Source organism: Trachymyrmex septentrionalis, unplaced genomic scaffold (genome assembly GCF_001594115.1).
Source record: "Trachymyrmex septentrionalis isolate Tsep2-gDNA-1 unplaced genomic scaffold, Tsep1.0 scaffold24, whole genome shotgun sequence".
NCBI classification, from domain to species: domain Eukaryota; kingdom Metazoa; phylum Arthropoda; class Insecta; order Hymenoptera; family Formicidae; genus Trachymyrmex; species Trachymyrmex septentrionalis.
In genome coordinates this window covers 270,207-285,271 of record NW_017305397.1, presented here as the reverse complement: position 1 = coordinate 285,271, position 15,065 = coordinate 270,207, and the positions used below count along the sequence as shown (strand labels likewise).

At 31.0% G+C, this 15,065-nt stretch overlaps 3 protein-coding genes across 5 annotated transcripts in view; 2 read left to right on the top strand and 1 right to left on the bottom strand.

The window, feature by feature from the left end:
* The first annotated feature begins 262 nt into the window (after positions 1-262).
* Positions 263-2,425, top strand: LOC108748741 (torsin-like protein). Its single transcript, XM_018487049.1, has 3 exons — positions 263-702; positions 1,392-1,657; positions 1,749-2,425. Exons 1-3 carry the CDS (start codon positions 510-512, stop codon positions 2,343-2,345), a joined length of 1,056 nt encoding a protein of 351 aa, XP_018342551.1. The 5' UTR covers positions 263-509; the 3' UTR covers positions 2,346-2,425.
* Positions 2,426-4,441: 2,016 nt separating this feature from the next.
* On the bottom strand, positions 4,442-10,542 carry LOC108748739 (protein vav). Of its 2 annotated transcripts, none has more exons than XM_018487045.1 (9): positions 10,465-10,542; positions 9,317-9,866; positions 9,114-9,182; positions 8,727-8,847; positions 7,008-7,370; positions 6,476-6,796; positions 5,952-6,356; positions 5,371-5,642; positions 4,442-4,995 (listed from the first exon to the last, which is right to left on the bottom strand). In XM_018487045.1, the coding sequence occupies exons 2-9, from the start codon at positions 9,826-9,828 to the stop codon at positions 4,638-4,640; spliced, it is 2,421 nt and encodes an 806-aa protein (XP_018342547.1). In that variant the 5' UTR covers positions 9,829-9,866; positions 10,465-10,542; the 3' UTR covers positions 4,442-4,637. The 2 variants fall into 2 exon arrangements, with proteins under 2 accessions (XP_018342547.1, XP_018342546.1); XM_018487044.1 differs by lacking the exon at positions 8,727-8,847 and adding an exon at positions 7,690-7,879 and having other exon boundaries at positions 4,445-4,995.
* LOC108748740 (plancitoxin-1) overlaps positions 7,221-15,065 on the top strand; it is an 11,646-nt gene continuing 3,801 nt past the window's right edge. The window contains exons 1-3 of one of the 2 annotated variants that reach the window (XM_018487046.1): positions 7,221-7,276; positions 12,361-12,597; positions 13,762-14,144. In XM_018487046.1, the coding sequence (XP_018342548.1) occupies positions 13,957-14,144 (188 nt within the window). In that variant the 5' untranslated portion in view covers positions 7,221-7,276; positions 12,361-12,597; positions 13,762-13,956. Of the gene's footprint in view, positions 7,277-10,640; positions 10,686-12,360; positions 12,598-13,761; positions 14,145-15,065 lie in introns of those variants that run through there. The other variant, XM_018487047.1, reaches the window with a different exon arrangement.

The following is a 15,065-nucleotide window of genomic DNA, read 5'->3' as shown; positions in this document are numbered from 1 at the left end:
TATTATATATAATATATATTTTTTTATATATAATATTTTTTATATATAACATATTTTATATATAATATTTTCTTTTCTTATAAATTAGATATGATTAGGTATGATAATCCTAAGGTCCGATTTCAGTGGCTGAACTAGTGTACACTTTTGGAATTTAAAGTGAGATAAGATACGTAAATATTTGTCAAAAGCGAGAAAGAGAGTTCTAGAGCAGTCTAGAGCATAGTGGAAGAAGATATTTTCCATCATCATGATTTAGAGCAGTCTGGGACAAAAAACAGACTATTTAACGCGACGGAGGAACGATGATACCACAGTTGTGATGCTACCACAGTTGAATACACATTGTACAGTACACAGTATTATGGTATGATATATCACAGTATGATGTACCATCGAGAGTCTGTGTTGATCTGGGAAGACTGTAAGAAAATAAGTAGCCTAACTCGCCGTTTCCAACAGCGAAGTCGGCGATCAAAAGAAAAAGAAAAAAAAAAGAGTTCGATAACATGAATCTCATCAAACGCGTCCTGATGCTTATACTAATTTTTACAAAATCTCTCACGTTTGTACAAGGCGAACTTATAACACTTAGTGCATTAAGTGTGCCATTAAGTTTTTTAGGTTATTATGCGTACGGCAAGTACAAATGCATGTACCAGGAATGCTGCACAGATGAATACATTCCTGCTGACTTGGATAGTGAGTATAAATCCATGTAACTTTTTCTTATAAAATAAAATTAGATTTATGTATTGTCATTAAATAGAATTGAAGATATTTTCAATCCAATACGTGATTCGTATATGCGGATTTATTTTTGTTAAAAGTGATTTAATGCATTATTTATTTCCTTTAATATTTTCTGATGATCATTGATTATCATTAGTTTTTGTTTAATTATTAATTTGAAATAATTTAATTATCAGAAATAATTTAATTATCAATTTATATCAGAATATTGTAACTTATTTATACTTAAAAATCAATAAAATTAGACTTATTCGATGCGTTTTTGAAAGAATGTGGCAGAAAACAGTGCCGCTCTGCCCGAACCGAGATATTAAGCATTGAAGTTGACTACTATTGAGGTTAGGAAATCTGTCACAGAGGCGAAATGGTCTATATATTATATTATGTGTTGTACTATAAGTTTTACGCGAAGCGATTCACTCTTCCTCTCCCTCTCCTTCCTTTCTTCCTGCCAAGGGGCGCACGACTTCTATTCTTTTTTCTGCCAAATTCTTTTATTTCATGCAAAAACGCATCAAATAAGCCTAATTTTATTGATTTTTGAATTGTGGAAGCTAAACTGTATAATTACCATCTATTTTTTTTATCTTATATATATACATTTACACAGAAATATTCAAAAATTATTGAAATTATAGGATTAGAATATGTACTTACTGCTAAATTATACGGGCAACAAATTGCTCATGAAACGATCATAAATGCACTTCGGGGCCACTTGGAAAATCACAATTCACATAAGGCGTTGGTCATGAGTTTTCATGGCACACCAGGAACAGGCAAGAACTATGTCGTGCAAATGATTGCCAAAGCTTTTTATAAAAATGGTATTCAGAGCAACTATTTCCATTTTTTCAATGGCCGTAATGATTTTCCTCTGCAACGAAAAGTAGATGACTACCAGGTATACATTCAAATGTATAATTCATGTAAATTTATATGTATAATTTATTATAATAAAAGAAAATAAATTAATGGACAATTTGTTTTTGTAGGAAGAATTGTATAAAATTATTTTCAATGGTCTGCAACAGTGTGAAAGATCGATGTTTGTGTTCGATGAGGTGGATAAAATGCCAGAGGGTCTACTAAATGTACTGGTACCATTTCTAGATTACAGCAATTATCACAAATCCACTAAAAATAGCAATTCCGTATATCAGAACAAAGCTATTTTTATATTTCTCTCAAACACTGGCAGTACCAAAATAGTGCAGCATCTCAAAAATCTGTGGGAGAACGGCAGGAAACGGGAGGACACAAAACTACAGGATTTTGAAACACTCATAGCTGGTGGAGCGTTCAGTGAGAAGGGCGGTTTCCATCATAGCGACACTATACAGACTAGTGTGATTGATCATTATGTGCCTTTCCTACCTCTTGAGGAAGTGCATGTTAGAAAATGCTTGGTAAAGTCTTTCACAGATCGAGGTGTCATTCCGACAGAGGAGATGTTACAAGAGGCACTGTCGTATTTAACTTTTGGCCCCGAGCCGTTTAATCTGTACTCGATGGCAGGCTGTAAGAGGATAGAACAGAAAGTTGCTACTATTGTGTATCGTAAACAATCAGACTCCAAAACTATTGATTGAAATAATTTAAAATATTTAATAAAATAATTTAAAATTTTTAATAAAAGTAATAATACTGATGAGATATTGTGTAAGTATTTATATAACATCTCGATAAGATCCTTTATTGATAGAGTTTCTTATTGGCACACTCAGAAAAATATATGTCTAATAATTAAAAAAATAGTAAACTTAATTTTTCATACTTACAATAAAATACAATATATATATATTTATATATATATATGAAAGAGATAAATATATATATTTTTGTATCTATATATAGTTGTTCGATATAATTAGCAATATATCTAGTAAAAAGAGAATAATTTCTCAATTTTTTCGAATAAATTTTTTTATAACTTATTAATTTGGGTGCTTGGAATAACAGTATTTTACGAGCTTAATAAAATTTGGTGTATTTTTTTCTCTTAGGCTTAATACCTAAATATTACTATTCTATCCATTTGGACAGAATTTTGATTGGCACTAATTGAGCTTACGATAAATTAATATTGTTAGGCAGCATTTCTTTCGTAGACTTATAACTTGTTACTCCAAACAACAATCAGAAAAATTTACATATAATTTTATTTTATCTATCTATCTATCTATATATATATACACACAATATTATAAAAGTTAATTAATAGACATCTGTAGGATATTATCAAGAATCAGAACATCAAACATTTGCAAAATAAATGTGATTCTTCGATACATATTTAACAACTCGAAATGAATACAATTTATGCAAATTTACTTTGCAGACTTAACGATCTTATTCTATAATGAGAAATTGCTCTCTTTGTTCTCTAATTACCGAACACCCTGTATATAATTTGTGTACGCATTTGTTCGCAATTTAAATATAACTAGAAATACTATTTTTTATTAATTGTACGGATAGGATTATGTACAATTAATATCTGGCAATTGACTCTGAAATTTAATCATAAAGAAAAAAGTTGTCGGTAAGATACAGACCGCCATAGAATATGCCCATAAAAAATGAAAAAAGAGGATCGATAGCAGATACATCTTTTAAACGAAAAATTCACTTTTTGTTAAAGTTGAAGTGGAGAACTATGCATCTATAAAGATGTATAGTATTTCTCTTTGCTATAATATTTCTCTTCTTTTAATTTTCTTTAAGAAAAATTTAATTCTCAAGAAAACAATCTAGTTCCTATCTTTTTAGGGCATTTTATAGGCACTTATATTTTTTTAAATCACGTACATTTTCGCACAAACAACTTTAATCTTTATGATATTATCGCCTAACGATAATCAGGAATGCCGCATCGCAGTAAAATATGTATATAAAATATACATATATATATATATTTACGCAATTATCTTTATAATTCTATACACGTAACTAACAATATTTTTCTAAGTTGTCTAAGTGAAGCGCCAGATATACATTATGCGTTCGGATCTTGTTAAACACAATAGAACAGTAGCATCACCCACAGAAAAGTTTTTTCAATGCAAAGAAATGTTTCTTTGCTATACGGTTAAAGAAAAAATTTCTTTGGTTTAAAGAAATTATGTTCAAATCAAAGAAATTTTTTCTTTAACTATATAGCAAAGAAACATTTTTTTAAATTAAAGAAACCTTTCTCTGAGTGATCGAAGTTGTGCGTGCGCTATGCAAGTTGTGCATATATTTACCTATATTTTTTTACAACGCAAAAATGCCTCGTGAATGAACTCGTCTTCTTATCCTTTTCTACTGAGGTATGCGTCGATATCATGATTGCAATGTAAAATGATTACCACGATGTTTGTCAGCCATCGAATGGTCAACAAATTAGATCGTTGCATATAAAATGTCGGTTTTACAGTTCCAAAAAAGATATAAAAAAAGATTTATATCTAATATAATAATGTGATTTAAATCATATCCAACTTTGTGTATATTGTAGCATTTTATTTTTTATGTTTTATCTTCAGTTTAATATTCTTCATATTGTAAAGTTCAATTAATAGTTATCCAGGAGATTGATGTATCTCTTTCTGAGTGTAAAATTTTTATCATAAACGTCACATGATTAAAAAAAATATCAAATAATATTATACATATCTGCTACAGAAATATTTTAGAAATTTTTATCAATTTATACAAAATGATTTATATAATTTGACAATTTAAATTTACATAAGAAGGATGCAACTTCGTAAAAGAATTGTGTCGATATTTTGTCAAAATATAATAATCGATGGTCACACATAAAAGACATCTAATCGGGAACTTTGAAATCCGACTTTATATGCACCGATATAATAACTAATTCATTCTTAATAATCCTATTCCTCCTCTACATACTCTTTTGGAAAGAATCCTATTTGATCGCCTATTTTACCTTTCCACCATCCTTTGGCATCACCTTCTTTGCTCAACACCACTACTCGACAACCACGTCGTAAGCTTAATTGATTGCGTTCGCAGCCGCGGAAATCGAACAATGCCTTGGCCAAGACACGCCGGTAGGGCCATAATAGGCGTTGATCTAATTTCTCGAAGTTCTCTGAGAGTGATGCCCGCTCGTAATATTCGACCAATTCAACAACACTCTTGAAAAATCGAGACTCGCTGAGATAGTACAGATCCGCTCCATCCACGTCACGTTTGAATACTCGGATATGTTTTACCGCCCCTTCCGCTCTGAAAAAATATAATATTTAATGAAAGGCTTTAGAAAATTTAAGTAAAATAAATAGAATTAGAAAAAAATGTTTAACTCTAAATATTTTTTATTTCATAGTTGTGTTCAACAGAAAAATTGCACGTTTCAAGCCAACGATATATTTCAATAATGAAAAGTTGTATATAAATAATTTGCCTGATAGATATTCGGAATATATCTATTAATGCGGAAATAATTGTATATCGTTGAAGGTTTGAAACCAAAATGTACGATTTTTTTGTTGGACACAATTATGAAGTAAATATATGTCAAGTACAATATAGAAATAAATGTATAAAAAACTAAAGTTAAATTTTCCTAAAACAAAGACATTTTTAGTCGTTCAAACTTACTTGATACTAAGGGCATAATTGGTTTCATGTTTGAGACGTGGTTGTCCAGTTGGACGAACGCGCAGCATGTAAGTGCCATCGTCGCGGGATTCCAATTTATTGGAAGCTGCATCTCTGCCCATCTCCCCGACGAACCATAATTTCGCGGCGAGCGCACGTTCGCAGGGTAGTGGCGGTGGAGGTGTCGGCGACGTCGGCGTAGGCATACAACGACCCGAGTGCGCGATACACTGCTTGTGTACGGCAAGACGACATGTCTCGCATTTGTAGCCCTATATGATACAACACTCGATTAAAATTGTAATTTGGATTTTTTGATATCAATTTTTGAGAGATCAAGAAATAAAATTGCAAATTTGGAAAACGTAAATTATTGATCTATACATTACGCATTTTTTAAAACTTTAAAGCATTTTAATTCTTTAAATTGAAATGTAAATTCTAAAAGTTGTAATTCTATATCTTATTATCTATATATAATTTTTAGCATAAATTTTACATGTTTGAATTGTATATTCTTCATACAATTATAAGTAGTTGATAGTGCAAAAACTTTAAATATGTCATTAGCTAATTATTACCTGGAATATGCGGCCTTTAAGGAATTTTCCACATCGTTGACAACTTTTAGGAGTATCAAATGTTGTTAACTTGAATTTATGATTGGTATTTCGACAGGCTGCGGGATTAACATTATCCATCGCATCCTGCAATGCCTTTATCCACATCTGCTTCTGCTCTTCTGTTCTCGCATATAAAGTATATGCCGTGTATGCTTGCTTATGTACAAGTAGCCACTGATAAGACCAACGTGAATCTCTGCCTAAAGTTCGGCGTCCTATGTGATCTTCCAGTCTATAGTCATCTAATCGTAGAGTTTCCCGGTAACAATATTGATCTCCTCTGCCAGCTTTGCAAATCAATACCACTTGCTCGAATACAAATGCATAACGTGCTTTTATCCGTTGGTCGCCATGAGCTTTCACCTGCAGAAAAAACTGAATTAGCTACGGTTCCATATTAAGTTAACTTTAAGTCTATTGCAACGTTTTCTTGGAAACTAACAAAGTGTACATATTTTTGTTTGATAATATATTAGGTAAACCTTAAGCTCGCCGTCACGAAGTAATCGGCCGAAATCCTTCAGCTGCGCGTCTTCAGGGACATCCCAGTCGATTATCGATGCTTGGATGTCCTTTATGATGTCCAGTGTGTCGGAATCGCGTTTTACTTCATTTATGTATTGAGCAACATCGACCATCACTTCCCTCGCCTTCGCTAATGCACGGAAATCCTCTATCCACTCGCGAGGAGTTTCCTCTACCAACTTATCCAACAGCAAGTGATACTTGAGCACCCTCTGCATCGGCACAGATAGTATATCGCTCAGTTTAAATTTATTACTGTTAGCTTCTTGTTCACACCTCTGTAATAAATATCATTGTTAAAATAGTTCAAATATATTATCTTTTTTAATCAATTAGTAATTTTTATGGTAGAAATTTTTAGAGATTATATCGTAGTAAATTTGACAAAATATTAACTGCTTTTTCCTTATAAAAGGGCTAAATGTAAAGCTTTTAATTTTCTTTATCCGTTTAATTTGATGATTTCATGATTTGCATTATGAAACTTACGACAACTTCTTGATTGACTATTTCGTTACGCGAGCAGGCTTCCTGCAGAGTATATTGTGCTAGGGTGAGATTTGCGCAATAATCGCCGTAAATGAGAAACTTCTCCCGCCAGTCGAGGAAGACTTGGGCGATTGCGGCGCCGTTTCGCGCCTTACGTAGCTGACTGTGGAAGCCCACATGAATCTCTGAGAGTTGCTTGATACCGAAGAAAATACGGGCGGAATCTTCGGGTCGGAGTAACGACGACAATGGTCGGACGAATTGTCTAAGTAAGTTACTGAGAACCTCTGTATAATTTCGCTCAGTTTCCACGAGTTCCTGGATTACGTAATCTCTTTTCTCTCCTCCAGAAATGGCACTACTCTGTTGCACGGAAATTATCTCGATAAATAGAAACGCTTTTGTGCAAATTATAAAGTAGTATGCAAGGTGTAAAGCGGAGCGCATGGTGAATAACAAAATTAACCATATATGAATGCGATAATAATAAATTCACTTTCCTATGGACTCAACACCGAGATTAAATATTGAATACATTCATATAATATTTCTGCGTTTTAATACAAGATCTTTCTGATTAGCTGCGTCTCCTTCAAATGATGATCGAAAGAGAAGTTTGAGGATATTTTATAATATAAAAAATTATAAGAAAACAAGAGAAATAAGGACAAACAATGATGACCTGCGCAACTGACGGAGGTGGTGGTAAATGTAGACTACAGAGGTCCTGATAGATCTCTTCACTCTGTGCGTGGCTGCAAAAAGCTCCATACCCCTCCTCCTCTCCGACTGGATCCTCATTATCTCTTCCACCACCCATTTCGTCGCCTTCGCGTCGCCTAAATCTCCTGCGACGACCCTCATCTTCGCGGCTTTAAAACACACACAAAAAAAATACGGCCATGCACTATGACATGCATACTGATGGGAATTGCTAAGTTCTCGGCAAAAATCAAATCATAATACAGCACAATTATAAGGTCTGCCACTGATGATAACTGCGATCGATATCTAATTTCAACCTGAAGAATAAAACAGTGCCATCATTGTATCACATAGACGTATATATATAATTTAATTTTAATGCATCAACATGTTATTTAATGGTATATAATATTCGTATATGTGTGTATATATATATTTCGGAAAAAATATCATATATTTCAAAGTTTGTGCTTCATAAAGCACAATAAAGATCCTGGGTATCAATCATGAAACTTTATCTCTAGGATGGAAAGTGAAAAATGAAAAATTTCTCCATTAATTTCAATGATAAAAATTTTCACTTTTCACTTTTCATCCTAGGGATAAAGTTTCATGATTGATACCCTGAGCCTCTTTCACACAGAAATATCTGTTTACATCAAAAATATACCATGCACAATAAAAATCCATCTGTATAAAAAATATACCATGGATAATAAAGATTTCCAATATTAAAAAAAATAGCTTTTTTCTTATAAAAATAAATGTAACTTATAATGTTTCCCAGAATAGTAAATTTGTATAAATGAAACAAAGCTGAGGCAAATAAGTTTTAAATCATATTATAACATCTTATTTATGTATTTAAGAATTTTTTGATTCGTGTTTTTGGATCATTTATACTATTTATAGATTAAAGAAGCTGCATTTGCGAAAGAGAAGGATACAATGATGGCTGATATTCTTTCAGTAAAAAATGTTCTTAAAATTGTTAAGCCATAAAATGGCGTATACCTTCTCCGCAGAAGGCCAGTTACGTTGAGAATTACTCGAGAAGTAGAGCAATTCTTCATAAACCCGAGACTCATCTACGTCCACAGTCCTAGTTTTTAACGCCACGTATCCATATGTGGCACTAAATCAATTAATATAAAAGTAAACTCTTTGTTGTTATTTATTTTTGACAAGTCAAACAGTGTAATTACTTCTTTTATCGATCGTTATTAAAAAGAAATACATATATATCTGTATAATGTGAATGGAAAGAGAAGTTTTATTTTAACAAAGAGACAAACCTTAATATTTTAGAGTCAAGATATAACATTTCTTGTCATTTAATATTCAATAATTTATATATAAATTAATAAGGTACGAAAATATAATTTAGTAATGGATTCTTACCCTGCTCCGGCACTTTGTAAATCCTTATAGATATCCTCTTGCGATCTTCCATGACCAACGGAGAATCCACTGTCAGAAATATATATTTCCTTATTATTTCTTATTCATGTTATAATTATTAATCTATTTATTTTTCAATTGTGACAAATTGATGATAATCAAATTTTAATATGAATAAATGCAGATATCGACAGATTACTTACGTTATACCTTTTCGCCTTAGTCGTGGACAATTGGATAAGGCGGAGAGTGTGCAGAGAACGCGATGGAAGTTAGAAAGGTCGAATAGCATTAACGGCTCAAAGAGTTCCGAATCGGAGAGACCAAAGACATTCGAGCACGCTGATAAAAATACTTTTATATTACGCAAGCAAAGAAATTGTGCCATTTGCGGTTTTTGATTCACGTCTTTCATGTCTATGCATCCCGCATCTACAATGTTCAATAGATTGCACAGCAATACACCATCCCGTAATGTATAGGCCAAGTCGAATGCAGTTGCCTGTGGCCAATTGGCTTTGTGATCTGCTCGTAGTGCGCCACATCTGATCAACCATCTGGCAGATTCATGCCAAGCCTTATTAGCATCCACACTGTCTGTCCTATTCATTTTGATACTTCTTTGTTCAACGGTTAGGACATTGAAGGCACATTTATAATTTTGTTCAATGATTAAGACATTGAAGGCACAGTTATAATTTTGCAGATATTTCATGCATTAGATTCCAAGGTTCCATTCATCAGGCTGCTATCCTATTAAATATAAAAATATCATAGATTAAATAGATATAATTATTATAAAAAGAATATGTAAGTTTCTTTAGCAAGTTTCTAAAGTTCTTTAGCATTTATTATAATAAAAAAAATTATTAAAATAATAATGAGTTTAAACAAATTGAGATTACAAAATACTAAGCATGAAATTTTTTATGATAAATATTTAATATGTGACACCCTATCATAAAATTCAAGATAACTACTAACGTAAAAGTTATATTATGAAATATTATTTGATTTAATTGAATATTATAATGTAAGAAATAAAATATTTTGTTATACACATGTTTTGATATTCGTTGCAATAACTAATTATAAAATAATAATTATATCCTCTGCTAATACAATAATATATATTCATAATATTATAGACACTAAAATAAGAACTAAGACACTGTCAATAAGGTTTTATCCTTATTATTAAAAGCTACATTTACATATCAATGTAAAAATGTTAGCGTAAAAGAATTTTCCTACAAAATAAGTCGCCGTTAGAGAGATCAATCTGTGAGATTAAATCGCATGTGCGTGATCTTTATCGTCTCTCAATCTCGGCTATTACAAGTGGACTGACCGACAATTTCAAGCCGAGCATCTCTCGAACCATGGAAGGGCCTCTTCGGGACACTGAAACGGAAGTCATCGCACAACTTGTTATTCTCTTTCGGGGCTAACAATACTCAGTGCGCGATCCGTTGTAGCGGCGCTCGTGGATTCGCTCGGTAGTCCGTGGATGGTATCATCGGCTATCGCGGCATCCCTTCTCCTGCGAGAAGGGAGAAAGACCACACAGACGTAAGTGGAGAAACGGAGGAAAGGCTGAATGCACGGAACCCTTTGGAGAGTCCTTAGAAACTGGAGTCACCGCAATGCGCGCGTATAGTCGTGGCGTAGCCTCGTGCTGCACATCGCGCGTCACTCGGTCATTTTTACCGCGACACTTGTCGTGACGTTCACTCCGCGTTACCTCCGCATGATGAATTCGCATCCGCCATACCACCACAGAAACCACTGCACGAATTGATTGTGACTGACGATACCGCTACTCCACTCTCTAGTCCGAGCAGTGCTGAGCGGCGAATCGCTCCGTGCTCCGTGCGCTGGGTCGATTGGGTATCCCACAGGAGTCAGGACCGGCCACACACGTTCGGGAGCCTTGCGCGTGTACCGGATGTCGCGACGCGACCGGATGTAGATTTTTTTTCAGTTTCATCACACCGAATTTTCACTATTTTGATTTTTACTCGATGAAAATCAAAGAAGCAAAACAAATTGCACTAATCAAATGTAGAGATTAAAAAAAGTAAAATATAGATTTTTAATAAAATTTAATAAAATTTTGATTTTTTCATATATTGTAGGTACATTATATATATATTTTTAAAGATTTTTAGCATTTGTCCGTGTAATTCTATAAGTATACTAAATTTATAATTTTCTTTGTGTTTTAATTTATAATTTTCTTTGTGTTTTAATATATAATTTTCTTTGTGTTTTAAATATATAATTTTATAGCCTTTTATACATAATGTATTTCAAAGTTTTAAATGAGAAGAAAACATTTGTATTAAGGCAATTTCGATCGAACTTTGATTAATTTAATCGACGATTAATTTAATTGGTAGAATTGCTTAAAGTAAAATTTCTAGTTATATAATTCATAGTCCCTAATCAAACTTTTTGATGTGTTAATTAACAAAAATTAATTATGCTACTTTACTAGGATAATAAAGATATTACTTAATAAGATAATTAATTGAAATTTGAATTTAATAGCTTTAAATAAATATTTTCTTATTACTTGAAGTTACGTGAGTAACAGTATAATCGATTACTCGAATTTCTTAGATCGAATTTCTCGATCTTGTGATTTTGCGCTATCAAGTTAAACGTAGATTTCTCTTTCTCTCTTTCCTTCTATATTATTTTATTTGTTATCATTTATTATATAAAATATTTTATTACACAAATTACTAAAATTTTTTTAAATAATTTAAAAAAAATGCAATGAACATAAATAAAATGAGTACAATGAATATATAATATCTTTTTTTCAATAAACAATAAATTAGAATATTACAAACCAGAACAGCATTCAAATTGCATTAAAAATAGATACACAAGATAAACGGAAGTACAAAATTAAGTAAATTATGTGTACAATAAATGCATAATGCAAAATAATGTTTCAATGTTCCGTTTTATTTCCTCAAAACCGGTTTTTTCATGACTCATATCTAAAGAACAATATAATAATAATAATTGATAACACGTTATTATTTATGTTATTTTAATTATAAATTATAATATATAAATTGTAAATAAGTTAAGTAATTTACAATAGCGTGACATATAATATTATACGTAAGTGATAACCTGATTTTTTACATTCTGTATATATAATGTTAAAACTGTTTCCATCATGCATTACATTTATTTCTCGCAGTAAAGATTTCATATTTTATCACAGGAATGTAATAATGCACAGTCTGGATGCATCGGATGCATGAAAGTGACTATGTGACGTCATTAATGGTCTTCATTCTTCATGGTCAGTTTTCTTTCTTATGCGTCTCTGGAGGTTCGAGTTTTCTGGAGTCTTCACGAAACCTTCGTCATATTTATATTATTGGAATATCTACTCTACAATACAAACTCTACAGTGTCGATATCATCAGTCGAAGAAGCACGCAACTCGTAGAAAAGAGTAGGTGAACATATTTTCTTAGAATGTATTCCGTGTATATAATGCTCATGATGTATCATTTTATCATTGATTGTTGTTAACGAAATATATAAAAGAAAGATACAATAATATATCATAAACATCAGATGTAAAATAGAACGCATTCTTAAATACATTTTTCATTTCGATATATACATATTAAAGTTTTCATTCAGACGCTGCTGCATTCTCAAAGGTCATTGTGTGAACATAGGCGCAGATTGCGTGTGGGGGCGATGCACAGCATCGCTCTGACGTTATCTACGTGTGGAGGCGGCGTGCTATCGCTTTGTCTTCTTCAAATATCTTAGTTTTATTGTGATATCTTTGTCTTTAAAATGTTTAAGGTAATTTAACATTTTGATTGAAAAATGATAATGCGTGAATATTTTTAATATACTGACTCTAAAAAATTTTTGACACAAATTATTGTTGTTGAATTAAACAGCAGAAAAATTAATATAATATTAAAAATTCAAGGAAGAAAAACAGATTTTACTTTTTTTTATTAACTCCAAATAAACATTTTGTTAACTGAAAATGAGATTTAATAGAATTTTTAATATTACATTTTAATATATTAAGATATATTAACAGATTAATAAAATAAATTTTCGAAAATACTGCATTTTTATGTGGGTATTTATAAACATGAAAAATCTATTTTTATTTATAAGAAAATATTAATAAACCTTTTCTTTTTTAATTTATACAAATTTTTCATAAAAATATTTATGTATATTACATAATATAAATTTGGAAATATAAATAATTATTTTATGGGTTTTAAAAATATTATTTTATTAAAGGCGGAATTTAAAAGATAAATCATTATTTTTCATTATTTATACATTATGTAACAAATGCATTTAATACAATGCTTTTCACAATAAAATGGAAGAAATTTTTCATCCAAATTTGAGTAAATGTTATACTTCTTTGCAATTTTTTTTGCAAAATTGCTTTGACGATAAGAAATAGTAACTTTTATCATTTTACATATATATTTTTATGTACATTTTATACAACTGTATTTTTATCACTATGCAAACAATTGTGCAATATTAATGATAATGATTGCAAAAAAAACATGGTAAATTAATGTTATTGCAGCTGTGTTTATGTGTAAATTCGCATGTGTTTCAGATGGTGTTTCGACAGAAATACATGACATTCGCTCCAACGAGTTGAAAATAATGCAGAACTATTCGGCTTTTGTTTTGTAATTTATTGCTACGATGTAATCCGATCATTGATCTGCAAGTGTAGCAGTACATGTACATATAGCAGAAGTGTGTGTTTGTCGATGTATCTTAATTAACACCATTTTATAACTTATTAATGTCTGCTGGTTCGGAGAGCACAGATCACGAACTGGTGTGCTCGCGATCGCTACGAATTTTTCTTGAGTTTGGATATCGATCACGTAATTTGATGATGTTCTTACTATTGTACATAAGTATTTTATTATTTACATGCAATGCGGCAAATCCTCGGTGTAAAGATGAAAATAATCAAATTGTCGATTGGTGAGTGCCTTAAATATATTATATATTCTTATGTTTTCACTACTGGTCACAAATTATAATAATTTTTTAAAAATAAAGTCGACTATTTTAAGTTACTACTTAATTTATAAAAAAATATTTTACAAGAGTAGAATCAAAAGTGGAGGCGCGTTTTTGAAATACGATAAATTGCAAAAGATAAATTATTAATCCTTTCTGCTTATATAAAGAATCTCAAATTCTAGCTACAGACACCTCTTAATTTTTTCAAAATAATAAATAATAAAAATAAAAATTTTGATGTCCTTGGGTTGATTAATCACAAGATAATAAATCTTAGGGAAAAGAGGAAAAAAGTTAAGTATTATACAATATTTCAGAATCAATTGATTTTTATTCACAGCATAGGCAGTATAAATGTATTTCGGATTAAAACTCGGGTACAACGTTACTATTTATTGCATTGTTGAGATGATGGTAAAAGTGCATAATCCGAATTGTATTATATCTTTGTATAAAAAAAGTTGATTGGTCTTAGAAAATATTGAACAAATGTATTTATATTTATGTATAAAAAAGTCAATTGGTCCTAGAACATATTGTATATAATACTTATAAGTTTTTCCTTTTTTCTTTGAAATTTATCACATTGACAAATGATTAATCAATGCGATGACCTCAAAGTTTTTATGTTCTAATATTAATTTTTGAAGAAAAGAGTAAAAAAAAGACTAAAGAGTGTCTAAAGTTAGAGTTTTGGTTTCTTAAGCACAAAAATCTATTTTTTACAAACAACTGTATTTCAGCGCGTTTCTACTTTAGGTCCTTCCCTTAAATTTAAGGATAAATAAAACAATATAAATAGTATGTGAAAAATAATAAATAATATTTAATATTTAATACGCGTACAAAATTCGTATATAATTTTTTAATTGTTATAAT